We start from the raw sequence: 26,928 nt of genomic DNA on the forward strand, positions 1-26,928 counted from the left end.
CTCAGGGCGGCCGCCGGCCGTTGAACGGCCACCCCGCTTCTAGAACGTTCCGCCCGCCGCGCGGGCTTGGTCGACGGAGAAGGGGGCGGGGTTGGGCTCGCGGAGGGGGCGGGGGCTCGTGTGAGGGGGGCGGGGCCTGGCGGCGGGCTGAGGGGTCCCGCGGCGCCGCGCAGTGGCCGGCACGGGGAGTGGGCGCGTGCTCGTGCGCTCGTGCCCGCGGCCGCCATCCCGCCTGCTCGCTCCCGCCGCGCCGCCGCCATGGACTCGCGCAAGCTGAGCGAGCTGCGGGCCTTCGTCAGGCTCTGCAAGCAGAACCCGGCCCTGCTGCACAGCGAGGAGCTCGCCTTCCTCCGAGAGTGGCTCGAGAGGTGCGGGGACAGGACCCCGGGCTCCCCGGGGGCGGGAGGGTGAGGGGAGGGCTGAGGGGGGGTGGCCGCTTCACGGCTGCTTCAGGGCTGCTCAGCCGTTAACCGACGGTTAACGAGCGGGGCGCCTCGTCCACCCCCTCCCCGCGAAGTTCTTCCTCTCCCTCAGGTCCCCAGGGGATTTTCCTCAGGTGTTTGGGGGAGTTGCGTGCCCGCAGCCGGGATTTGGGGGCGTTTTTCCCGTCAGGATTTGGTTTTTCACGTCAAAATGTGGCAGCTGGGGGGGTCCCGGCCCCCTCCGGGCTGTGTGGGGCGGGACGGGGCGTGCAGCCACCAGGGCTGCGCCTTCTCGGGGAGCTGCGTGGAGCTCAGCCCAGCCTGGCCTCAGGTGGGGGGGAACCCGGTGGGTTTCATCCCATCCCACAGCCTCCCCTGGACCTGCAGCGCCTGAGTGATTTATCCCATCCATCAGGCTCATCTGAGCCCAAAACTCAGAGGTGTAATCACCCAGGTGGGGTTGCAAATGGTTTCAGAGCAGTGAGTAAAAGGCACTGAAACCCGTTCTTACGTTTCGGCGACCAAAATTCTGAGCTGAGTTTTGTTTCAAAGCTAACGTTTCCAACGAAATTTAGTCAGCGTTTCAAAATGATGCTAGCCACTAGTAGAGTCGGAGCGAATTTCAGCTTAATTAATAAGTCAGCTTGATTTCTGGCTAGCTGCTAGTGTTGCATCAGAAGCCTTAGATCATCTCTGCTGCTTTCACGCACTTATCTGCTGGCCTTTATTTTGCCTAGCTGCGTGGAAAGCATTTGCTGCTGCATGGTAATGTTTGCAAGGGAGTTTGACATCCCTTTTATTCAAGTCACTTTTTTTTTTTTTGGAATTGCATGCAAATAAAAATGTTTTGACATGAATTGGTACAAAATAAGCCATTAAGGGGAATGTGCTTAAAAAAAGAAACAATGGTATTAGTGAAAAGTAAAGCACAGAACCCCTCATTCACATACCAGGCTTTCTGCCTGTTTTGTTGTTGTTCTTATTGTTTCGTTCAAGTAGATTTTGACCCTGTTGTTAGTCTGTAAAGGCAACTTTGCTGTGAGTGCCAAAAGTGGATGCAGAAGTGACAGCTGCAGTTCTCCCAACAAGTCATAGCAGCAGCGCTTCTCGTCACCGTGATCAGCAGAAGTCTGGAGTCCCTGTTGCAATGGAGTCCTGATGGCTTCCCAGGAGTTGTCACCAGGATTGCACAACTGGTTCAGCAAAAGACTCGATTCCAAATGTTGTTGTGCACAATTTGTACAGCTCGGTTTCTCCTGAGCTGCAACTCAGTTTCTCCTGAGCTTTGCCTCCTGAAAAACTTGCATTTTTCTCCAAGAGTATCCTGTGTATCTGTATAGTATTGAGGTTAAATAAAATATGCAAACTTTGCATATCCTTACCATGCATTTAACCATTGTAACCATCTACTGTTTTAAGGAAGGATTTTAGAGGAACTTGCTTTAGAATTTTCAAGGACTATGAATAAAACTGTTTAGCCTCAGTTGTTCGTGAAATAGCATAAATATATATGCATGTAAAAAAAAAAAAAAGGCATGTAAAAGGCATGTATATAAGTGTACATGTTTAACATGCATACACATATCTCATAGACTGTTTTAAGCTTTGGAAAGGGTGCCTTTTGGGATGTGAAGAGAGCAGAGAAGACTGACCAGGTGATTTCAGCCTTGAACAAGGTGCCAGACTTAAAAACAAGCTGACCTCAAGACCAATTATTTAGAATTGCTCTGAAACTTGAGTCCTGCAGGCTTTTTGGATGTGCAGCAGAAGAGAAGTTCCAAGGCTCCCCTAGACAGCTCCCATTTCTTTTTCTTTCTGCAGTTATGGCCAACTTTTCTTGAACTGCCTGTTCAGGAAGCTAGGATGAAAATTTCTTGATTTTTACAGAAGTGTGGAGAGTTGCATGCCTGACTGGCAGCCTGCAAGGGTAAAAATTAGGAGGGGCAGTTACTATGCATGCAGTATTTTTTGCTTAGCTCTCTAATGATTTATCAGCCTGGCGTTGTTCAGTCCTTGGAGTATAACATAGCTAAAGCAGTATCAACATACCAGGGACGTGTGTAGATTTTCTAATAGCTTCAGAAGATGCCTTTTAAAAAAAAAACTTGTGATATTTTTTTTCTTGATATCTCTCCTGATGTAGACTAGAAGTAGCATAGTGTGCCAGGACCTGTGAGTCCTGCCACCTCCCCTTCCTTCTCTGCAAATTGTGTGGTTTTGGGTTGCAGTCATTCCTGGAAGCAAACACTCCTGGGCCCTTCCAGTTTCTCCTGCCTATTTGCCCACTTCCTTCCCTTCTCCCCTGCATCACGTCGAACCAGTTGTGTGGTCAGTGACTTGGCTGAGACTGAGTTGATGGACTCAAGTGTCGTCGTTTTTATTGTTGTGGGGTTTTTTTGTTGTTGTTTTTCTCCTTTTGGAGCATGTAGGGGCAGAGCAATTGAAATCTATCTGTAGATGAGAAAGTGGGGCAGAGAATGGATGGGAATGGTAGTCCTTGTGGCAGCCTGCCATTAGATATGATTAGATGCTACATGAAACAGCTGGAGAATTCAGCCTGCACTTCTTCCTGGCTGCTACCCAAAGTTGATAGAATATAGAAGTTTATTCTATATTGAGAGAATGCTGGCTATACAGAGAATGCTTTTAAACGTGTAGTGAAAGCACAAGTGCTCTTCAACTTACAGTGAAAAGGCATGGATATTGCAACGCAGAAAAAAATGCTGCATAGAGAACAGCATTTCTGTTAATTATATAAGCATTTTAGACCCCAAAAAAATCAGGATAACAGACATTTTTTAGACTATTGTGGTTCTGTTAGCTTGTTTGAACTCTGTTTCAAAAACAATTCTAGTTTCAGTAATAGCTATAATACTATCTATTTTGGACTTGAAATAAAACTTACGTTTTAAGGGAAAAAATCAGTTTCTGCTAAAAAGGCAACTTTTCCTTGTGAAAAAGGATGGATGGGGGTGATGTGTCATGCACTTGAGTACAAGTTACAGTGCAGTTTTAGGTGAAAGAGTCAATGTGTGTTATGTTACATTGTGAAATCATGAACGCCATGTGCTATTTTTACTGCTTTTACAGTGAATTGGATCATCATGTTTTCTGTCATAACAGAAAGCTGAGACTATCAGCAGGATTTGAATCAATAAAATATGGGCCACTATTTTGATAATCTTACTGTTTTCTTTTTTCTCTTCTGTGTTTTGTTGAAAAGCATGGGAGGCACAATACCACCTGCTCCAGCCAGCACCTCCACAGATGAGACAAGTAAGGTGAGGTATAAAGAATTTTGTAACTGCAAGATAACTTTTGTAGAGTCCAAATGTTATTGGGTATGAAGAGAGAAACAAAAATTACCATCAAACTTCACTCAAATAGTGTGGGTGAATACACTGGGGTGAATAATTTTGACAGTTCAGTCTGAAGCCTACCCATTGGGTGTCATAGACAGTGATTTGTTACAGATGGCTTTCCAGTTTGTTTCAATTGTTACCATGCTCCATTTCCTTCATCCTGAATGCCTGATGTTCTCAGCAATGCAAATGGCAAACACTCGAGTTTCTATTTTTTTAATGTTCTCATGGTCTGTTTATAGACCATTTCTGCTGTCATTAGTGGCTCAAATTATAATCTCTGCATGACAAGAAGTACTGCAAGCACAATAAGTAATGAAGTGAACGGTTAAATTGTCAACTTTTTATGACAGCATTGTGGAAGAGGTGGGTGTGGGTTGTTTGTTTCTTATTGTTTTAAGGGAGACAATAAATTAGTCTTATAGATGTGTATAGCGGGATTTTTCCAAGCTTGAAATTATTCTTGGAAAAAGCAGAAGAGATTTTATTTTGCATTTAACAAGACAGTGGTTGCTTGCAATACTGGCTGACTAGAACTCTGGGGCAATTGTGTGTAAGTAGTGAGTATAGTCTGCGACATTGAACGGGAAGGCAAACAGCTTGTGTCTGTGACAATGGAGGGTGTGCTAAGTGGTGGGGTTCGGAGGAAAGTAGAAGTAATTAAAAGTTGATAGGAAAACATGGGAAATTATTCTAAGTATGTATAAGTAGCAAAGATCTCTGACCTTGACAGATAAAGAAATATTTTAGTCATTGATGCTAGCTTATCCTTCCTTGTGAAGGACCCTAGCTTAATAGTACTAGATGGAGAGAATTTTTCATCCAGAGAATGCGTCGGGGAGGGCAGGAAGATTGCAGTGGCTAGCTAGTATTCGTTGCAACACTGGTTCTAAAGTATGTATTATCTGGATCATTGTGTTTGGTCATTGAATTATACAGTTTGAAGGACAGGCTTTACCAATAATATAAGTTCATGAGTAAAGATTTGGGTTCTGAATTATTTGTGTGTGTGTGTGACAGACTTAATCTCAGAGGAGGAAAAAAGGAAAGGAGAATTGTCTTAAAAATAACTGTTCAGCTGCAGAGCAGTCATATGCTTTGCAGATTCATTTTGTATTTTCTGATGCATTGCTCTTTATTAGATTGGGAGTAGCATATCAGTCAGAAATAGTGTGCGCTTACAAATACATTTCTCTTTCAGGGCAAAGCAGAAGAACAGCCAGAGGAGCCAGTTAAATCTCCTGAGCCAGAAAGTGAAGAGAGTGACTTAGGTGTGGAAAATAGATGGCATATCACAGTTAAAATGTGAGTCTAGAAATCTCTGTTTGTGGATGGAGTCTGAAGTTGCTTTTTGCTTTTCCCTCAGAAATTGACAATGAAGGAGTGATTGAACCAGATAATGATGCCCCTCAAGAAATGGGAGATGAAAACGTGGAGGTAAGCACAATACCTTCAATGGCTCTGGCAGTAGGAAAGGAGAGAGGTTTTGAATTTAGTCGAGAATAGCAGCTGAGGGGGAAATTTGGACTACATAGCTAGGTACCCATCTGCAGTTCTGGATCTCTTTGACCTGAATGGAACACTTGCTGGTTTAAAACAACAATCTTTTCTTTGTCAAGAGTAGTCCACCAAAAAGTTGAGTGAGGAAAAATAAGGTCAGAAAACAAAAACAACAACAGCAAAAATATTAAAATGCACACGAAAACTAGATCTGTAGAAATCTAACGCAATTCAACTACCAAAAGGTATTTGAACTCTCTCCTGAGTGCTGTTTGGCTGAGTTGAACACTCAAGAGAGCCTTTTGCAGCTAAAATAACAGTGACTAGTGTCTCCAAAATGAAAGCAAAAAAGATCATAGTTTTAGTACTTTGATTTAAACCTAAATTAAACAAAGGATTCTAGAGACAGAAAACTGCAGCTGCCGCCTTTGGTGCTGTCTTTGGTGGTCCTTCTGGCCTGGGCTCTAGCGTTTGGGTTTTGTCTGTGTGTGTGTGTCATTTTGTTTGCTTATTTTCTTAGGTAACGGAAGAGATGATGGATCAAGCTAATGAAAAGAAGATGGAAGCTATCAACGCTCTAAGTGAAGGTAATATTTTTTAGTTGTTTTCTAGTATATATTAAAGGGCATAATATTTGGTGCCAAAAAAGAAACAAACATGAAGTATCTTGGACCTTCTTGGATATCCAAAACTAGCTAGCATATAAAGGCTTTTTAAAGAACTGTCTTCCCCATGTGGCTATCGCTGGGGGAAGTACTGCAGCATCTTAATTATAAACTGACTGTTACAGTACTTCCCTACGTACTGTGATTAGTGTCTCTAGTGGTTTGTCTTAATGCAGTGAAAAGCTGTGTGCTTCCTACGTGATTGCATATGAAGTCAACTGGACAAATTTAACTTGGAAAAGTTCCCCTCCCCAACCCTCCAGGGCTCCTTTTGGAGTTTATACGTCAATAATGTTGCAAATTGGATTTTCTTTTGTTGATCATCTTCCATTTAAGATAAGGCAGGCTTGGCAACTTGGATGAAATCATTTCCTAATGATGGAAACTTTACTGGTACTCATTTTCAGGTGAACTTCAGAAGGCTGTCGACTTGTTCACAGATGCTATCAAGCTGAATCCTTGTTTGGCCATCTTGTATGCCAAGAGGGCAAGGTGAGTCATCAGAAACTAGTGATTTATGTTTCTGCCTGTTACTCCCTTAAAGAGCTTAAATTACGCTGGCAAGATCTGCGTAAATTTAAAAGGAGAGGGAAGGGAAAGAAAAGTACACTTTGTACATTTTCTCCTGTGTGTGATTAATGGGATTTGTGGAAGCAGCCATCTAAAGGGCCTTGATAGTAGATCAAATAACAAAATTCTGTACTAAAATACATTGTGGTAGTTTATGCCTTGTTGTGTGTTGAATTAGAATAATGTTGGATCACAAATGCCTGAAACATTTGAAGTTTCTTCTAGGATTATGTCCTGTCTAGTTAAAAAGTTAAATGGATTAGGTAAATTCCCTCCCTGTTGTGCCTGCTAACTGTATTTCTTGACAGAAAGAAGCAGATTTCTTTCTGTTCAGCGCTCCTATGTTTGAGCAGAATGTACCTAATATTCAACATCAGCCTTATTTCAAATTACATTTACCAGACTGCAGATAATGAGTTAATGAGGGCATAATGTCAAATTTGATTTGTCCTTGTCTATGATGCACCAACGTTTATCTTCCTAAATCTTGTGGAAGGCCAGGAATGTGCGTGTTAGAGAAACACGAGTTCCCATGGATTTTTTTTCCTTTACTTTTTGCACAAAAACAAGTCACTAAGCATGGATGAGTTGATAGTTCAGTAGATCATCTTTATAGTAAGAAAGTTCATTCTGTTCAATTTTGATGACTTCCACGTGATTGCTCAGTGTCTTTTAGTTCTTTTGTTCTACTACACCTCACTGGTAAATGGCTGCTTCTTTTGTACGTGCTATATCCTAGTTTTTGTGTGTACACTGTTTGTGTACCTCAGTACTCTAGTTTTTGGTATTGTTGTGATCATAGTTAACATTTTAAAAACCTCTTATGGTGCAGTATCTTCTCAGGGCTGGGATTTTTTAGCAATGAGAAGTGTAAGCATCAGGAGAAGTTTAAAATTGACCTCCATTTCCTCTTTTACAGACATGAATAAACAGTATACTAGGTTATTGTAAAACTTAAAGTGTAACAGCTGTGAGTAGTGAAGTGCTGTGAGTAATCCACCTGTCACTGGTGGACTCAGGTTTTGTTTTTTGTTGCTTAAGGGTTTGTTTCTTTGTTTTTGTTTTGTGTTTATCAATATTCTAAGACCGCCAGCAGCATTGGAGCATCTCTCATTGGTGAGGTGTAGGTTTGGGATAGTTCCTTGAGATGTCCATGTGTTTGTTACTAGGAGAATGTGTGAATTTATTCTTGTTTTATAACAAGCTTTAATGATGAAGTTACAGGCACTCTGTAATTGCTGACACCTTTTTTTTCTCCTCTGAGTAAATGTAAAAGGGCAGATGTTCTTACTTGGAGTATCTTGACTACTGAATACTCGGCCAATTCAGGAATGTTTTCCAGTGTTTCATACAGAGATGAAGTATGAAATACCTGAACCTCTTAGACATACAGCCCTAATAATTAGATAAGCTTGTATATTGCAAAACTTGCAGTTATTAGCCTTAACTGAGAGGGGATCAGGCTAACTTTTTGGGTTTGTACAGTTTTTGTTGTTTTTTTTTTCCGACTCTGCTATTTTCAAAAGCAAAAAGCTCTTGATAGCAATTAATAACAAAAAAACTTGCTTTACACAGAAAATGAAAATCCCAGCTAATCCTTCATTCACAGCCAGACCCTTAACATTAGGATAGGCTTCTCTTGGCCCAGCACTGGTGGGAAAGACAGTTTCACAATTTACAGACCCAAACTGGAATCAAGCCTTTGTTTGATTAATGCCTTTTGTATTTGCCTTTTGTATCCATTTGAAATGAGTTCCCTCTTTGGTAGGGTCCCCTGAAATTATCAATATAGTGCATGCTCATGTGTCATTAAAGTGTAGTAGCAAATACAGCAAGCCAGTGATTGCGTTACTTCAGAATCCAAAGCCAGCAGCTCTCCATGTGCTGCATGTTCTGTTTTTTGTTTGTTTTTTTTAACTACTTGTCCTAACAACTTGTCATCTGGCAATGGCCATGTCTGATAATGAGTAGTCTTCTGAAGGATAGTCCAAGTCCTAACACAGAGAGCAGTTGTATCAGGTGAGCTTAAACAGCCCACATCATCCAGCATTCAGTTTCTCTTGGTAGTTGACAATCTCAGGTATCTATGAACCAGTAGTATATGAAAAAGGGAACTGAGATGATAGTCACCTCTCATGTTTTTTCAGCCTTTGGTTCACAACTCATAGGCTTACTTACTTAAAACTATGCCTTTATACTTAACGTGCTAAACATCAAGAGTTATTGTTTCTTTGTCTTGGTACGATTTTATTGAGTCTCCCACTGAACAAATAAGAATTCACATTTGCTCTGCAGCAAGGGTTTTTGAAATCTTAACTAAATGAAGGATGTGATCCTTTCTTTTGCCTTTGCTACCATTGTTTCCTTTGTCTGGTGGTTCTTGTATGTAAAAGAACTGTCAGTTGCTAAAGATTCCTTGTTGTTCCCCCTACTACTTGTGATTTTTATAGACTTAAGTTCTGGTGGTTTCTTGGTTTGTTTCTGGATGTTTTCTGTACCAGGCTATAGGGTTCTAACCTGTTTCCCTTTATAGGAGGGAGCAGCTCTGCTTTAAAGATGTTGCATTTCTTGGGACCTTTCTCAGTTCTACTACCCATCTTTGAGATGGAGGAGCAGAACCAACATTTCACAGAGTATTCAAGCTGAGGTCCAGTGTGGATTTAGACATCAGTGTGATGATGTTATATTTTGATTACTTTCTTGATTGCTGTCTTTGATTTTGTGCTTGTTGACTTCTCCGTATGGAGGAGCTTAAGGAACAGGCTGTGAAAGCAGCTGAAATACGGTGCTATAAATCCAAGGACCCCCGTTACAGGGGCTAGGAGGGCATGAAAATGGTAGAACCTCAGTGTGATAATTAGTGCTTTATTTCCCTTACTGTTACTTTAAAGACAATGTAACATGGAACATGTAATACTAGCTTAATTTTGTTAAACTTGTTAGTTGCCATTGGCTATAGACCGCAAACTGTGAAATCAAACTGCTTTTTGCACTTATCCTTTCCTTATGCATTAAAGTTGTTCTTCTAGGCAAGGCTCGAGTCTGAATGTTGAATGCTTGCACTTTTTGCTAATGATTCACATAGCATCGGGGGAAAACTAAATTTCACTGGCACTGTTATCACTACAAAATCTCTTTTGAACTCAGCTTTTCAAATGTATCTCATTAGCTCGCCTGTTAGTCATCAAAAATTATTTCCATCTTAAGTTAGTAACTTGGCATTTTAACATGTACAATAAATGTTCTTGTTCCTGCAGTGTTTTTGTGAAACTACAGAAGCCAAACGCTGCCATTAGAGATTGTGACAGAGCCATCAAGATTAATCCTGACTCGGCACAGACCTACAAATGGAGGGGGAAAGCGCATAGGTAATGAACTGCAAACATTCTTGATAACTCTCTTTACTTAACTCGGGAGGGAACAACTTTTTCTATACTTTTCTTTGCTCCGTTTTTCTGTGAAGTGTCTGTCTTGTATGTGAGAGCAGTGCTTTTGAGCCTAGAAACCATTATGCTAAGTATATGGATTAGAAGAAAAAAGGGCGATGGTGATTTATTGATGGTGACTTAAGAATAATCCTTCTGCACTCTTATTTTTTCTCCTCTCCTTGATAAGCCATCTTCCAATGACTTACTGTCATTCTGTAAAGCATTTTTTAATCATTTGCTAAAGATTGTAAGCTCTAGAATAGAGTGGGTTTTATTTTGGGGTGCTCTTCTGTTTGTTGCTTGGCTCAGTTATAATTCTAAGTATTTCTCTGCTGCCTTTATTCCATAGGATCCTAGAGCTCTTTTACGTAGCAAATTAAACTGTCCAGTTATTAAGGGAACCAATTGTTGAAATGAAGAGTGGTATTAAGTGAACAGTATAATTATTTAAATTGCACTATGTCAGCAGGATTTCCCCCTAACTGTAGTTAAATTATTTCTGAAATGAAAATACATCAGCCAAAGAAATAAGGGGATGCTTCCTTCACTCTGTATAAAAGTGGAAGGAGTAAGCGTTAATAGAACTCCTAATTAATACATGAATTACTCTGAACAGTGTTTATTAAATAAGGGCTACAATTTTAATAAACAGCATGAAGCCTAAGAATGAGAAAGTTGCAGCGTAGTCTGGATTAATGCCCTGTCAGTCATCTGAAGTGCTTTGACCCCTTATCATTCACTTAAACCTTTGATTATCACAAGTTTGTCTTAATGAATAAAGAAGTAGTGCTGCACAGTAGCTTTTATGACCTCTTCAACTAAGACCTGATGCAGGCAGTTACCTGGGATGTGTAAGTGCTGAGTAAACCAGGCGCATGTAAGCTTGATTTAGCAGTGGGGTAGAGTTGTACAGAACACTGACCTTGTAGTTTCACACCGAGTGTTCACCTGGTGACGCAGAACGTTTATTAGTGTGCTTCGCATGTTTATAGGCAGGGTACCTTCTCCCTGGTAGACTGTTCTTGTTTGTAGCAAAGAATGACAGTAGCTGATTTAGTTCTTCTTGATTTTTACCTAATGCAACAATTACTATGGAGGTATAGAAGAAGCAAGCAAATATCCTTTATAGCATTATAAATCACGTGTTACAGAAAACACTGTGATTATTAACTTGAAACTTCTAGAAGTCTCCATAGCTGCAGAAAAAATATTGGATGATACATGGTTATACATACCCTGAGCGATACCTAGAGTTCAATTTGCTTTTTTCTTCTGAATTCCAGACTTCTGGGTCACTGGGAGGAGGCTGCTCATGATCTTGCATTAGCCTGTAAACTGGATTATGATGAAGATGCTAGTGCCATGCTGAAGGAGGTGCAACCAAGAGTAAGTGGGAAAGGATAATGGAAGTCCCTCTCCTATTTGTTTTAGAGGTGTCTTTGAAATTCTTGTGATATTCATTGTGACATAGGAATGTCCACGTGTCAGCATCAGCATTCATCTGACACTTCAAACTGAGTTTATAAATGCTTCTGTGTCTTCAATCACAGCTGTTTATGGCTCTGTTTACAAATTAGGTCTCATATAACTGAACTATGAAACAATACCTTCCTTCTTAATTGAAAAATCTGAAATAGTTGAAGTTCACCAAGCATTTTAGAATCTAGGCTAAAAACGTTTTGTTATCACAGTGTTCTCTTGCTGTTCTGGATTTTTTTTTCTCCCAAAATGTTTCCAAACTGATCATAGCTTCCTCCTAATCGTGTTTTACAAAGTATTCTTGGCTGTGTTACTTTCATTAGTCCACCCCATGAGGGCAGCATAATCTCTGTGAGACTGGGCTTCAGCTTTTCTCAGGTGGTTCACCGCAGTATCGTTCCGATGAAGAACATCTGTGTAACACATGCAAGACTTGGTAGTAGGCTGTTTTTTCATGTCTTAAATATTCCTGTAAAGGCATTCACGGATTACATATCGCAACTCCTGCATTCTGTTGGGTTTATGTGGCAAGGTTTGCAGGAGGGTGGGGCTGAGGGGCTGTAGGGGTGGCCTCGGTGGGAAGAGACCAGGAGCTGCTCCTGTGGTGGGCAGAGCCAGTTCCAGCCAGCTCCAAAACAGACCTGCTGCTGGTTAAAGCTGAGTCTGTTGCACTTCTGTGATGACAAATTTAAGAAAGGGCTTTAAAAAAAAAAATGCTGTGTGACAGCTTGTGAAAGGAGTGAGGAGGGGGAGAGGTGAGAGAAACAATCCTGTGGACACCAAGGTCAGTGAAGAAGGAAGGGAGGAGGAGGTGCTCCAGCTGCTGGAGCAGAGATCTCCATGCAGTCTGTGGAGAGGACCATGGTGAAGCAGGTTATCTCCTTGCAGCCCATGGAGGACCCCCATGTCACAGCAGGTAAATACGCTGTGAAGGAAGCTGAAGCTGCAGAACAGAAGAGTATCTGTGTGTAAGAGAGGCTTATAGCTGTAATTTGTAATAGTATTTCTGTTCCTGGACCTCGATTTATTTTTTTATATATATATATATATATATATATATATTTATTTATTTATTTATTTATGGGAATGTCACAGGGTACTTGTCATGTATGGTATTAAAGCTCTGCAATTTGTAAAATTACAAACCTTTTGTTTTGCGGTGTTATATAAGAATACGTTGTGGCTTCAGGAAAATAATGCTGCAGTTAGCGTTTTATTATTAAAGTGATTCCTGATTGAGGAATCTTAGGGAGTTTGTTGTTAGTCTCCTCCATGGGGGCTGCAGAGTTGATACCTTTGAGAAGATAGGAAGATACTTGCTCCCCATCTGCCATCTCTTGCTTTGGTTCAGCTTTTCTTTGGTCTGCTTGAGTCCAGTTGTGTATGCTGCCAAGGCATCTGGAACAGCAAAAGCTCTGACTAACAGGTCTGTCTGTGCAGGGGGAGTTATGCTTCCTGTTATTGTACCAGGGAAAATTCCATTCTCCATGGGCAATTCTTTGGTGTTAGCCCTGGAAAAAATGGTATTTCAGCATAAAAGCAGGAAGGAATGTGGAACAATGTGTTTAAGTTCTAAGTGTGGTGTAAGTCCTGGAGCTGTACGGGAAGAAGGTACTAGACTAGAGTGCCTGGGTCTGGTGAATCCTGCAAGGGCCTAGTATACGTTAATAACGGACTGTGGTAGAGAGGAAATAGCATGTACGCCCTGAAATAAGGGGGCTTTTAGGATGTGAACTCAAATCTTACTTTTAAGAGCTGGTAAAACAGTTGGTTACACTTACGTGTGTTTTATATTGAAATACGTTATGTGGTGTACTAGAACGTACCTGAAATGCTGCTATTTATTGTAACAGGCTCAGAAAATTGCAGAACATCGCCGAAAATATGAACGGAAGCGCGAAGAAAAAGAAATCAAGGAAAGGATGGAAAGAGTGAAGAAGGCACGAGAGGAGCATGAGAGAGCACAAAGGGTGATTATTTAAGCCTTGACATTAATAATGTGGAGAGTGACATAGTTTTTTTTTTTTTTTTTTAATTAATTGCACAGGAAAATTGATTTTAAATCTTATATTTTAGGGTGATATTTTCTGTCTGTGTTACTTGACCAATAATGAATACTGGAGATTAAGGCCTTGTACCGCATCTGTTGTTTATGACAAAGACAGGTTCTGGTATCTCTACTAATCCAACAATTTCAAGAATTCAGTTACTGTTTGACCATACAAGAATAGTTTTAACTTAATACTCATGTCTCCGTGTCTCCCAAAGTAGGAGCTTTTAATTTCAAAATAAACCTTTGCTTTTCTTCTTCACTTCCTGACAGCATTGACTTTTTTTTCTCAGCTTTATTAATATATTTTTACAGCATGTGTTATGGGTGGGAGTGTTTTGTAAAAGTTAATGGGCTAAAACTGATCATTCAGTTCATGCTTAGTAAAAACACACTCTGCATAACTTATCCAAAGAAACGTACCAAAGTAAGTATAGACCACTATTTCTTGTCTGAAGTACTGCACTACATACAAAACCACATTTGCTTATTGCCATAGCCTACTTCCATGAAGCAGTCTCAGCTATTTCTCTTCCTGAAACCAGTTGATCAGTAGAAAACAGGCTGCAGTTCCATTGCTTTGTGTGGAATGATGTGCTTTCCGTTATAGGAGGAAGAAGCAAGGCGACAGGCAGGAGGAGCTCAATTTGGTGGTTTCCCAGGTGGCTTCCCAGGTGTGTATTTTCAAGCACCATTTATTTCTTACTTGAGATAGAAGTGACTGTGTGTTTTTTTCCATATGTCATATTATAACCACAGTTCATAGTATTTCTTCGCAAGACTGAGAGAGAAAAAAATGTTCTTAAGAAGTTTAAAACTTGTCTCCAAGTAACTGTTGGAGCAGTAGTGGGAAGAGGATCAGATTCTTTCTCTCAAACAGCTGGGTAGTTGCTGGGTAGTAAATAGATGATGAGTCAGTATTGAGAGGGTGAAAGGATTTTTCACTCAGAGTGAAAGGGTTTAGGGCTGAGAAAACAAAGATGCAGTGTTTGCTTAATATTTGCTGAAAAAATAATATAAAATGTTTTATAAACTACTCAGTGTGGCTTGGAGCTGTCTTGCTTAAGAACAATAGTTTTAAGGCTGAAAATTGGTTGAGTGTTAGGGAAAACTGATATTTGGAAGCTATTGTTGAAGAGGATGATTTCTCAAAGGAGGCAGTGCAGTTTTTGAACAGTTCCACGAGGAGTAGCCTTTGTGTTATTTTTGAATATAATAAGTTGGGGAGAAACAACAGCTCCATGAGGATCGGCGTTTTCATATTATTTTTGAGTATAACGAGTTGGGGAGAAACAATTGAAGTTCCAGCTGAAGTTGGAATGAGCCTAGGGCAAAAGCAAAGCAGCAGTAGTAAGTCCTGAGTTGTTCACCTCAGGCACTCAAAAATCTGTTTCTTACACTTGGGATGTACCTGATTTAAGTTGATGAGAAAATCACTGCATTTGTGTATAAGGTGCTAGGCACTCACACTAATTACAAGCCTCCTATTTCATTGGGTTAAAAATATGTATGAAATAAGATGCAGGTCCTCACACACAGAAAACCAATGCCCCTGCTTTGCATTCAGTGGAGCAGCTGTAGCTTTGTGGAAGACAAGGTGTTGGAGGTGTGGCAAAGCAAGGACGTTTTGGTCTCTGTCAGTGAGCTCCTGTATAGCTGAATTAAATGTTTTTTCTCATGCATTCTTGTGTCTTGTGTTTGCAGGTGGATTTCCTGGGGCTATGCCTGGAGGTATGCCAGGAATGGCAGGTATGCCAGGTCTCAATGAGATTCTCAGTGATCCAGAAGTCCTGGCGGCCATGCAGGTGAGTATTTGATTAAAATCAAAGCTAAATGCTCGGAATGAGGGAGGAACAGCTCCTGTGAGCTGAGGGAAGAAAGATGTGACCTTCTGGAGAGCGGTGGGGAGTGCTTGCTTATTTCTGTTGTGAAATTTTCTTTCTGTGCATGTGTGGCACCAAACAGTCTGGAATCTGTTAGCTATTTGTCAGATTGACAGGAACTTAATTAAAGATGTCATGTTGTGTCTCCCTCCTTCCCCCACCCGGTACTTGCATACAAGAGACAAAACTGTATGCTGTGAGGAGTTTATCTTTTTTTGAGTCTCTTGAACAGTTATTTTGTACACAGTATACTTCAGTTGCTCCTTTTTGAATGTGTACACATCGTGGTGAGATAATTATGCGCAAATTACTGTTAATATAGTTGCAATGCAATATATTGCAGTAATGTTGAGAGGAGAATTGCCCAAGTGTTTTTTGCCAGAGGCAAAATAGTATCAGTATAGTTCTACATCCGGCACTTTCTGAATTCATGCTCAGAAACTCTACTTCCCCAGTGGGCTTGATTAGTAGCTCAATTATTTAATTGCTAAGTGTCATGACTAGTTTTACACAAGAAATGTATTCTAGCAGATTAAGTAGAACGCATCTGACAGCATTAGGTTGGCTAGGCAAAAAGTGAGCTGTGTAGTTGTATTTGCATGCTAATGTGGTCCCATATAAAAGCATGTTGCTGTGTTTTTTTCTGAATTGCTCTGGTTAAACTAGAGTTATGTGATGTTCTCAGGTCATTGAGCAGCTATGATAGCCTTTTAATAAAAGCATCACGAGGGACTGTTACTTGGTATGCCCTGAAATCCTTAAAAAGGCATCACTTGCTATGCCAAAGTTTATGGGTTACCCTAGTTTAGTGGTTGCTGGTGTTTGGAAATGCACCTTTTACCTGAGCTGCTATGGCAGCAATGTTGTCTTGGATCCAAACCATACAAAACAAAAAACAAACAAACAGAAAAATGCAGTTGCATTCATTACCTGGCTCATTTATGCTGTGGTACAGGCCTTTGAAATGGGAGTTGCTGAAAGCAGCTTTGAAGTGCAATTAAATGTTAAGTGCTTGCCACATGCCTTTAAAAAGGCTCCGTTGCATGCTGATTATGGATACCCTGAAATACTATAGTACTCTGTTGTAAGAACATGTGTTGGCAGTGTTTTTTGCAGAACCTGTTAGCTAAGCCTTGAGCGTCCCATCGACTTTTGCACAGACTTTAAATTTAGCTGTGATTTATTTAACACTTGACCTATGTGTCTGCACTACCTTCTTTTCCTGAAATGTCTGCCTATATTAGCCTCTCTGTATCAGTAGTGCAGGATAGAGTCTTAAAAGCCAGGAGTTTTTACTGCTTGACTTGCTGCTGCTCAGTGCAACTATGGGTTGTGTTTAAGGATGATGGTAACTGATAGCTGTTACTGATGCTGTTTATGAGGTTTTGAAAAAAAAAAAGATAAGGATTCACCCTAGTCTGTCCCAAGTCATTAATCTTAAGGTGTTACTTCAGCTGACCATGTGTAGGGGCTTTTCATGGTGAGTTACTGCTGAAACTGTAGTACTGAGGTTAAATCTCTTCTGAGTTTGTGACTGTTAACTCCTCACCTTTGAGACTGCTCACCTTGAGCTTACATTGAAGCATGCCCAAGTTAACTGGTTATGCTTTCAAATTGAGCTTACCTTCTGTAGAAGCAACCAAAGAATTAGATATGGCTGCTTATGGATGTATTTACAGAAGTTACTGTTTATTCATATGCAGGTGGAAAGACAGATTTAACAATATAGCATGGTCTTGATAGTCTTCTAGCCTATTTTGAATTCAGCAGCTTGGGAAGTTTGGGTTTGTGAAAGCCATCTGTTTTCATACGAATCCTGTAAAGTGAAGGAAATATATCCAATGCCTGATTACTAAACTTTACTGTCCTAGTTTTCATAAGACTTTGCAGATCCTTTTTGAAAAGGGAGATAACACGCTTGTAATTCCATCTAACAAAAGATAAGTCTTGACTCTTTCAGTTCCCAACATGTATAAAAACATGACTGAACCATGTGGGTGATTTCATTGCAGCACACACCTACTAAATGCAACTTTTGGACCAGACTTGTTAAGCAGCTTTTGTCTGTGTCTGGTGCTACAACAGATATGTGGTGGTATTATTGTAGCACAGACAGCTCTGCGGACACCACTTGGGTTTTGATGGTTTCCAAATAATAATTTTGCGATAGCAATAGAATAGGAGTCTAGGGAAGGTTGTGTCCTTTAGTGAAACTACTTAAATGTGCAAGAAAGAACAAGAGATGAAATTACAGTTATATACTGGACATAATAAGCTGCTTGTGTTTTTGCTGGACTAAAGAAAACTTGAGTCTTTCATGCAGAAGTTGCTATCATGGAAATGTTTTCCCAGGCTGAGATATAAAATCAGCCCATGTGGATTTATTGAAGGACATTGTTCAGAACACACTCATGTGAAATGAGTAAAAATAATTCTAATTCAACAGAGGCTAAAGGTGTACTAGAAATACAGAAAAAAGTATTAGCACTTCTCATACTGGGTGGGGAAGGTGACACTGGTCAAAAGAACACCAAACTTCTTTAATATATATGTGAATGTGTTTATTAAGTGCAGTGCAGCACTGTGATGAGAGACAGAAGATTCTCTTCCAGTTGTGACTTCCCAGAGGAGGTGGAGAATGACTGAGAATCAGATGCATTTTAAAAAGCCAAATATTGCCAAATCATCTGTTCACAGTCCAGCAGGTTAAAGTTTCTGCTGCTAGTAGGAAAAGGGGTGAAAGGAATGAGTAGCAGCTATTGCATGGGGGGGGATAATTACATTGCCATGCTTGATACACATACAGAGCTTCTGTTCCCTCCTTCAAGATGCATTTGAAGATACTTGAACAAAAATAATTCAGTAGTTGTGGCTACATTTGCTAGCTTCTTTTCTAGGCAAAAAAAACTCTCCCTTTTCTCACACATCATACTTTCACTGTAACAAGTCCAGTAATGGCTCTGGTGTTTTCTGATACAGCATTACCAGCATACACTGCATCCTTGAGTATTCTTTAGGAGACCTTTATTTATTAACTCTGGTTTAGACTTGCCATGTTAAAAGCAGAGCAAGACAAGTGGTTGTGTTGGAACCACAGAAGCAGTAACTTTTGTAGACTTCTTGTTTAAATGCCCTAATTGTTTGCTTTTTCTGTTGTCCTGCAGGATCCAGAAGTTATGGTTGCATTCCAAGATGTTGCCCAGAATCCAGCAAATATGTCCAAGTACCAGAACAATCCCAAGGTCATGAATCTCATCAGTAAATTGTCTGCCAAATTTGGCAGTAAACCATAAAATCCCTGGTTCATAAAAATCATATCTGGATGGGAAGGATTGATTTGGCTAACCAGTGTTGCAATAAAACAAACCATTGTACCTCTGATCTTCTCAAGAAGAGAAATGGGGTGTTCTAAGGAGAACTGCTCTCTAGCCCCACGTGTTGACTTTATTCAGTGATTGGTTCATAGCACTCAAATTATATTCAGGTGACCTAGTTTCAACCATGCCTCCTTGTCAAAGAGTTGCAACCTTTTATTGTAAGTATTAAGACAGTTTCCTTTGAGTGAAAGCTCCTGTGAGAGATTGTAGTATTCCAGGAGCATAAAGTAAAACCCTCTCTTTTTGGGGTGGTGGTGGTGGGTTTTTTGTTGTTTTTAGTTATTTTTCCTCAGTGAACCAAAAGGAAGGAAGCTTAACAGTTGAAGTCTGTCTTAATCCAGTTAGGACAGAAATGTTGGCCTAGTCACAAGTAGCAAAGGTGGGACAAGTCTGAAGAATTAACTGGATAAAGGAGTTCTCTGAAAACACGTCTTTATTTTTTTTAAATGAGTGACTGACTATATAGCTATTAAAACGATCAATGTAACCATGCTAGCTAGTTACACACTGGAACTTCTGGCAGTACTGCAAATAATGTTGTATTTTGATCACCACAACTGTGCAGCGAAGGTTCTGTCCTATCCTTTGCACAACCTGGCATGAAGTACATATTGTGGAGGCCACAGAGGTTTTGTTACTTGCTCAATTCTTGTCCAGCACCTTCACGTAACTTTTTTTTTTAAATCAGTCCTGGGTATGGGAGAGCAGCTTAATGTCTGTACTCATGCTCTTGGCCTTTCCCAGTTGGCAGGTCCTCGCTGGTTGCATTTGCCCTTCCTTGGGGCATGCTTACCAGGTTTCATTTATTTGGAAACTTGAGGGAAGGAATCTTGTTCCCATCACTACCTCTGTCTCACTGCATGCAAGCCATCCAGAACAAGTAAACACAGAGTTAAAAATCAGTGATGGGAAGAATACCCAACAAAATTGCAGCTCTGGGTTCTGAATCGGTTTGAGTCCTTACGTGCTTACAGATAAAATGTATTGGCCAAAGTCCTGCTGTCTGTTTAGAGATGGTGGCTCTTCCTCCACCACATACCATAGTCTTCCATCTTATGTTGTATCCCTTTCTTAAAAAATAAAAAAAAAAGGGGGAGAGTGGGGCTGTTGTGGTCTCAAACTTCCATGTTTTTGAGGCATAGAATACAGAGGAAAAGGTGAGGTAATTGGAGCAGACAGAATGTTCTTCTAACACTTGTGAATTAACAGCATGGGTATCCTTCAAGCAGTTTCTGTGCTGCTGATCTTCAGTGGATTTGTCTCCCATAAAGACCATTGTTGCCTCTGTTTGTCTTAGCTAAAATGTTACCTTTTCGTGGAAAAATTATCATAATTGTCTGTTTCCTTCTTGAGTCACAACCTTCACGTGTTACCTTTTGTAATTCTGTATCTAAAGCCATAACTGTTACCACTTTTAATTAAAAATGTGGATTGGTGTAGGAACTCAAAAACAATTGCAAAAAATAACCCCCCAAATGCTTTTTCTCATATTAATGACCCTGCAGAATGAAATGTGAATCTTTTTGCTTAAGAAATATAGTTCTGAATACTTCTAGTAGCCTTTAAAAATAAAGTATGGTTTTGAAAAATAAAGCTTTTTGGGTTTGTGTAACTTTCTGATAAACTTATTTTGCTGAAGTTAAATGTGGGAATGCTTCAATTGAAGTGTATATATACCTTGTGATTTAAATCAGAACTAAGTGCTTAAGGGCTTGTCTTCATGAGCAGGTGAACGCGAGCTATGATAGAGTGTTTCTTTGTGCCTGGTGTTTGGTCATATTCTGATCTCCTCTTCCCAAGGGGAGACACCTGAAGTAGGTCACCCCTCAGTATAGGCTGAAACCCAGCTTCTGCTTCATTCAGGCTGGTGCATCTGTGCTGTGCATGAATTAATCTTAAAAGATTCATTCCCAACAGTTTCCTCTTACTCCCTCTTAGCTGCCTGTGTTTGTCTACCAATGACTAGTCAAAAGTTGGAAGCTACCCCAGCTAGTGGAAATTGTTCTCTGCGTCCTGCCTGCTTGCTTACACATCAATTATCCTTATTCAGAGCTGACTGACCCTAGCAAAACGTTCTAACCATTTTTTAGTGTTAGCTTTAGCAAGCTAGCTGAATTCTTGTCTCTGGGAATGCACGTCCTACGACTTCTCGTGTGTGGGTTCTGTTTTGTTTTGCTTTTAATGCTATCTGGTGAGCTAACTGGAGAGATCTCTGGACTTAATTCAGTTCCCCAAGTTGCCCAATTAATGTCTAAGCTGCTAAACTGGTTTGAACAGACGTGTGAGTGTAGAAAGTTAACTGCACCAGAGAAGAGCAAAAATAATAGCTCCTATTTTGGGATACGAGTAGCTGAATGACTGTTGTGTAACTGTTGGGTTCCGTGCTTGCTCCAGGACTTAAGGGCAGCTCCTTCAGGTTAATTGCTTCCATTGCAGCACGGAGTAGGGATTGGGCTTGTAAATACAGCAGCAGTAATCAGCTTAGCTGATGACTTGACTCTGAAAACAGTTGAGCTGCAAGTGTGTCTGAGCCGTTCGGCCAGCACATCCTGGTGTCTGAGGTGCCGACCCGTGTTCAGGTGGGCGTTTTTGTCGTTAGAAGCAAGCCATGTGCTGCGCTGTTTGGGTTCTCAAGTGCCACAGGTTAGATGACCTGCTCTGCCAGAGGATGGAATTATATACCTGCAGTCAAGGGTCAGAGCCCTGTTGCATAGTGTGTGTGTGTATTTGAGTGACTTGTCTCTCTCTGTTTCAACTGCTGCTCCAAGGGAGAATAGGAAATGTCAGAACAGATGCTGGTTGTTATTGTACTACTTAAGTGAGCACCATTGTGTGGTAATGGGGAGAATGTAGGGCTTGGTGCCTGTCTTCTAACATGCCAGTTTGTATTTTTTTTTTTTTTTTTGAAAAGTGCTCTCACTTCACTGTTGGACCGTGAATAAAAGAGGCTTGCCAAAGTGACTTGTTTTTCCTTTCGTCAGATGGGCAGCAGCCAGACTGTCTCAAAGGTGGACAAGACTGGGCAGAGCAATGTTAGGCCAGAGGCAGAGTGGGTCAAAAAAATGAGTCTTAAAAAGCCACGTGAAGGCAAAACCGTGTGGTACAAAGACGTATCTGCTGGCTATTTGCAATGAGTTGTAGTTCCAAAAAAGCTGTCATTTAACACCGTGTTTTCTCGTTACATTCAGGGCATCTGCATAAAGCCAGTGTAAGCCAAACTCAGGCATAAGTCCTGCTGTGAGATGTAGAAGTAAGCAACGTTGTTCTGGGGGCTGGTAGCAGCTGCTGTCTGCACAGAATCCTTCACCCAAAAGGACAGGAGGTAAGGGACTTAGCCAGGAGGAGCTTGGAGCCAGGTCAGCTTTGGCATCCACCTTCCTGTGGGACATGTGGTGCTCCTGACTGGAACTGGCATTTGGATTCGGGTCCCCTTGGAAAACCCACAGGGCGTCTAGTCTGGGGGACCCTGCAGTGCTTTCGTGATCGTAGGGCAAGGGGGGTTGCTGCAGCAGTGGTAGAAGGCCAGAGGGTTGTTGGCTTTCATCAGCTGCGGTGTGGTCTGCAAGTGGCTGGTGCCAGGGCAGAGGTGGGCTGGAGTACTCAGGCAAGAGGGCGATTCGCTAGGAAAATGGAAGTGTTTTCTCCTGATGTCTAGAGAAAGGTGTCTCGTGAAACTTGCAGCGCTTTGCAGAGGTGGGCTTCAGCCACAGTTTATACGTGGTAGAGTGAGGGTAGCGCTAGAGAAAAGTGATTCTGGGATCCCAAAGAGCTGAAGAAGAAAAATGCAGCTTCTGCTTGAATGCAGAAATCACTGTGTTGAGCACTACAGGGCGAGTCATAGGAGTGCAGTAGCGTGACATAAGCAAATGCAAGTACAGGGGAAGTGAGAACATTTATAAGGTAACGACAAAAAAAAAAATAAAAAATAGATGAGGTGGTGGCTGGCTGATCTGTGCTATGGAGCAACAAAGAAATTCAGGTGACTGTGGTATGCAAATAGTCGATCACCGTGTGAATCAGGCTTAGGGAAGTTGCTGCCTTCTGGTGTGGTCCTCACGAACACGAGCTTAGCGAAGGAAGCTTTGTCTCACGGCCACCGCTGGCTGGAGGATCCATTGGATGTAAGTACTGAGGACCGCCCTGTAAACCTGAGTCTTCATAACTAAGTTGTTAACTTAGTCTTACTAATGAAGTGCTATTACTGTACCTGTCTTTGTACAAATATGCTTCTGAGCTGAATATTCTAGATGGATGGTCTCAGACAGCTTGAGATCTGCTTTTCAATAATGAAGTGTATTTGCAGAAGGCGTTGTGACTCTTTCTGTGAAGTGGCTGACAAAGTTGTGCACCTTTTGTGGTTGCACATATTTAAGTACGTTAACTTACAAAAAATAAAACTTTATTTCTTTATGCATAAATATTTCAGTGGCAACAAGGAATACAAGTTTCTATTAGCTGTAAAAAGAAAGCACCGAGGACTACAGGATTAGGGGCAGCAGTTTACCTTGGAATTTCTTCCTGAAGGACAGCAAGAGAAGCAGTCAGATGGTAACCGTAGTTTGTACAGAACAAAGGTACTCAAAGACGAGGTACTGTTTGTGAGCTGTGAAATAGCAAGGAGGTGAGAAATAAACCAGGTTGTAGTAAAGGGAAATCTGTTATTAAAATCTTTAGTTTCCTAAAGCTCATGTTCATACTTTGAAGGCTAAGAGTTTCTAGAAATTCATTTGTATTGTGTAGTCACAAAGAAAAGCGTAATAGCAGAAGATTGGGTCAGCCCCCTTAAAAACAGAGCAGTGTTTAAAGTAGGAAAATTACTTTTTTAAAGCGGGCCAAAGGAACAAGTTATGAGGAAGTTACCAGAACTAGATGTGAAAATATCAAGGTATTACATTGACAATGAAGTGGCAGCTACCAGCCGCAATACCTCGAATTAGAGAGAACCTGTGCTGACGGTCAGCCGTTGATATCTACCATCTGAAAAAGGAAAGCACCAAGTGCCATCTGCGCTTTCCCATTTCAGGTAAAAAATAATAAAGCCTGTTGCTAATAGTTTGTAAGGAAGAATGAGCACAACTGCTCTTAAAAAAAAAAAATTGCTTTTCATTGTTGTTATACCAAAATGAAAGTGCATGAGCAAAAATAGATTTTCAAAGCCATTTGTAAAGCACGACATCTTTTGCTTTAGTCTCTTAGGTGAAAATGTCTCAAACTAGAAGAAAATAAAAGTCAAAACGGAGATGAATTCTGAGCCTCTTTGGCGGGAAAAACAGAGGACAACCAGGAAGTGCATCGGAACAGATGGTAGGCATTTATCAAGAGCCTGGGAAAGAAAACAAACAGCAAGGCACCAAAACTTGGGTTTGATACTTTGTTAATCTATGGAAAACTAAAAGTGGCTGGGGAATGTTTGGTCATCTAGTAAGGCTGCTGAAGTAGCATGAGAGGAGATGAATAATGGCAAATGCAAGGAATTTAAACTGAAAATCGTTTCAGCCTCTCCTGCTCTCCCTGGACCTAAGTGAAACGTGTGGGGAAAACTCCGTGGCGTCCAGAGGTTCAACCAAAATACGTTCGAGTGCTTAAGAGGAAGAAACGCAGGCACATGTGTACTGAAGAAATAGGCTTTTGATGTGTTTATAATTGCAATACTTCCTTCTGTAATATGCCGGTCTTCCCATGGTCTTATAGTTAAATCTGGTCTCGCCAAGTTTGTATTATCATTGTGCCATTTATTGTGTTCAAACCGTTCCTGTTAATCTGTAGTTGCTTTATTCCATGATGTATGGCAGTATGATCCAGTTTATCACAAGTTTTGCAACAGATTCAAAAAGTACTTTTGAAAGTAATCATTCTTCACATTTCCATTCTCTAATGAAGTATGTTTATGAGGTAAAAAGTACATTTCTATTTTTTTCTGTACATTGTTTTAGCGTTAGGAGAGCAGTAGCAAGGTAAAATTGCTTTAAGGTCAGTATTTGTCCTTTATTTGCTAAGGTAAGGCAGTACAGAGACAGGGAATTCGCCCCTCTGGAGTCATTAGCAGCATCCTCATGCCTTGTCCTGAGGTGTGGGCAGGCCCAAGAAAACCTGTTAAGATTTGTCAGCTTTCTAAAGATCTGCTACCTCCTTGTACAACCACCTACAAAACTGAAATTCTCCGAATGAGAAATTACAAAGGTCTAGTTCACGTATGGAGAATGCGTCTGTAGTTGCTTAACTTGGTGCTTTCTTCTAGGCTTTCAGGTAGAAATGAGGGCTTGGAGGAAACAGAGGCCTTGGGCCTTCTGTCCTTCAGTGAGCTCCACCTGCGCGTCTTACAGCCCAATTTGCAGTTTCTGGGAACACCCAAGGCCCTGTCTTCGTGAAGCTTTTTATAGGTGGGTTCCAGGTTTTCTTCCTTCTCTTACAGAATTCTGTAAGATTCTCTTACAGAATTCTTACAGAGACACGTTCGGTTCAAACATTTGTAGCATTTCCACTGTTTTTCTTGGACAGCTTCACGAGCTCTGTATGCTCCAATAAATTCAGTTGATTTTTGGAATACGGGAATTGTTGGGTTATCTGCTGCTGGTCTGTCTTACATAGGTACAAAGCATAGATTTATATTAAAACATGTTGCTTAGTAGCAACGTTCTTCTAGAGTCTTCTATGAGAAGAATCAGAAGAATCTAGAAGCTTCTAGAAGCATAGAATCTAGAAGAATAGAATAAAATCTAAGAGAAGAATCTAGAAGCTGCCCCATGTCAGGTAAGGGCCCCGCTGCTGGCTAGAGCCGAACCAACAAGCGGTGTTGTTTTCGCCTCTGTGAGAGCAGATTTAAGATGGGGAAAAAAAGCACTGCTACACAGCAGCTGGGAGTGAGAGGAGTGAGGAACGGCCCTGCAGGCGCCAAGGTCAGTGAAGAAGCACCTGGAGCACCTCCTGAAGAAGGAGGGGAGAGGAACGGCCCTGCAGGCACCAAGGTCAGTGAAGAAGCACCTGGAGCACCTCCTGAAGAAGGAGGGGAGAGGAACATCCCTGCAGGCACCAAGGTCAGTGAAGAAGCACCTGGAGCACCTCCTGAAGAAGGAGGGGAGAGGAACGGCCCTGCAGGCACCAAGGTCAGTGAAGAAGCACCTGGAGCACCTCCTGAAGAAGGAGGGGAGAGGAACGGCCCTGCAGGCACCAAGGTCAGTGAAGAAGCACCTGGAGCACCTCCTGAAGGAGGGGAGAGGAACGGCCCTGCAGGCACCAAGGTCAGTGAAGAAGACTATAACTATATAACTATAAGACCATGGGAAGACCGGCATATTACAGAAGGAAGTATTGCAATTATAAACACATCAAAAGCCTATTTCTTCAGTACACATGTGCCTGCGTTTCTTCCTCTTAAGCACTCGAACGTATTTTGGTTGAACCTCTGGACGCCACGGAGTTTTCCCCACACGTTTCACTTAGGTCCAGGGAGAGCAGGAGAGGCTGAAATGATTTTCAGTTTAAATTCCTTGCATTTGCCATTATTCATCTCCTCTCATGCTACTTCAGCAGCCTTACTAGATGACCAAACATTCCCCAGCCACTTTTAGTTTTCCATAGATTAACAAAGTATCAAACCCAAGTTTTGGTGCCTTGCTGTTTGTTTTCTTTCCCAGGCTCTTGATAAATGCCTACCATCTGTTCCGATGCACTTCCTGGTTGTCCTCTGTTTTTCCCGCCAAAGAGGCTCAGAATTCATCTCCGTTTTGACTTTTATTTTCTTCTAGTTTGAGACATTTTCACCTAAGAGACTAAAGCAAAAGATGTCGTGCTTTACAAATGGCTTTGAAAATCTATTTTTGCTCATGCACTTTCATTTTGGTATAACAACAATGAAAAGCAATTTTTTTTTTTTAAGAGCAGTTGTGCTCATTCTTCCTTACAAACTATTAGCAACAGGCTTTATTATTTTTTACCTGAAATGGGAAAGCGCAGATGGCACTTGGTGCTTTCCTTTTTCAGATGGTAGATATCAACGGCTGACCGTCAGCACAGGTTCTCTCTAATTCGAGGTATTGCGGCTGGTAGCTGCCACTTCATTGTCAATGTAATACCTTGATATTTTCACATCTAGTTCTGGTAACTTCCTCATAACTTGTTCCTTTGGCCCACTTTAAAAAAGTAATTTTCCTACTTTAAACACTGCTCTGTTTTTAAGGGGGCTGATCCAATCT

The 26,928-nt window shown here is 41.2% G+C and overlaps 1 protein-coding gene across 1 annotated transcript; it reads left to right on the forward strand.

The window, feature by feature from the left end:
- Positions 1 to 113: 113 nt before the first annotated feature.
- ST13 (ST13 Hsp70 interacting protein) lies at positions 114 to 20,329 on the forward strand. The gene is made up of 12 exons (XM_038173504.2): positions 114 to 368; positions 3,646 to 3,703; positions 4,986 to 5,055; positions 5,151 to 5,221; positions 5,805 to 5,871; positions 6,357 to 6,441; positions 9,777 to 9,887; positions 11,231 to 11,333; positions 13,280 to 13,396; positions 14,087 to 14,150; positions 15,181 to 15,281; positions 18,524 to 20,329. The coding sequence occupies exons 1-12, from the start codon at positions 259 to 261 to the stop codon at positions 18,650 to 18,652; spliced, it is 1,086 nt and encodes a 361-aa protein (XP_038029432.1). The 5' UTR covers positions 114 to 258; the 3' UTR covers positions 18,653 to 20,329.
- The last annotated feature ends 6,599 nt before the right edge of the window (positions 20,330 to 26,928 follow it).

This window comes from Anas platyrhynchos, chromosome 1, assembly GCF_047663525.1.
Source record: "Anas platyrhynchos isolate ZD024472 breed Pekin duck chromosome 1, IASCAAS_PekinDuck_T2T, whole genome shotgun sequence".
In the NCBI taxonomy this organism is placed as follows: domain Eukaryota; kingdom Metazoa; phylum Chordata; class Aves; order Anseriformes; family Anatidae; genus Anas; species Anas platyrhynchos.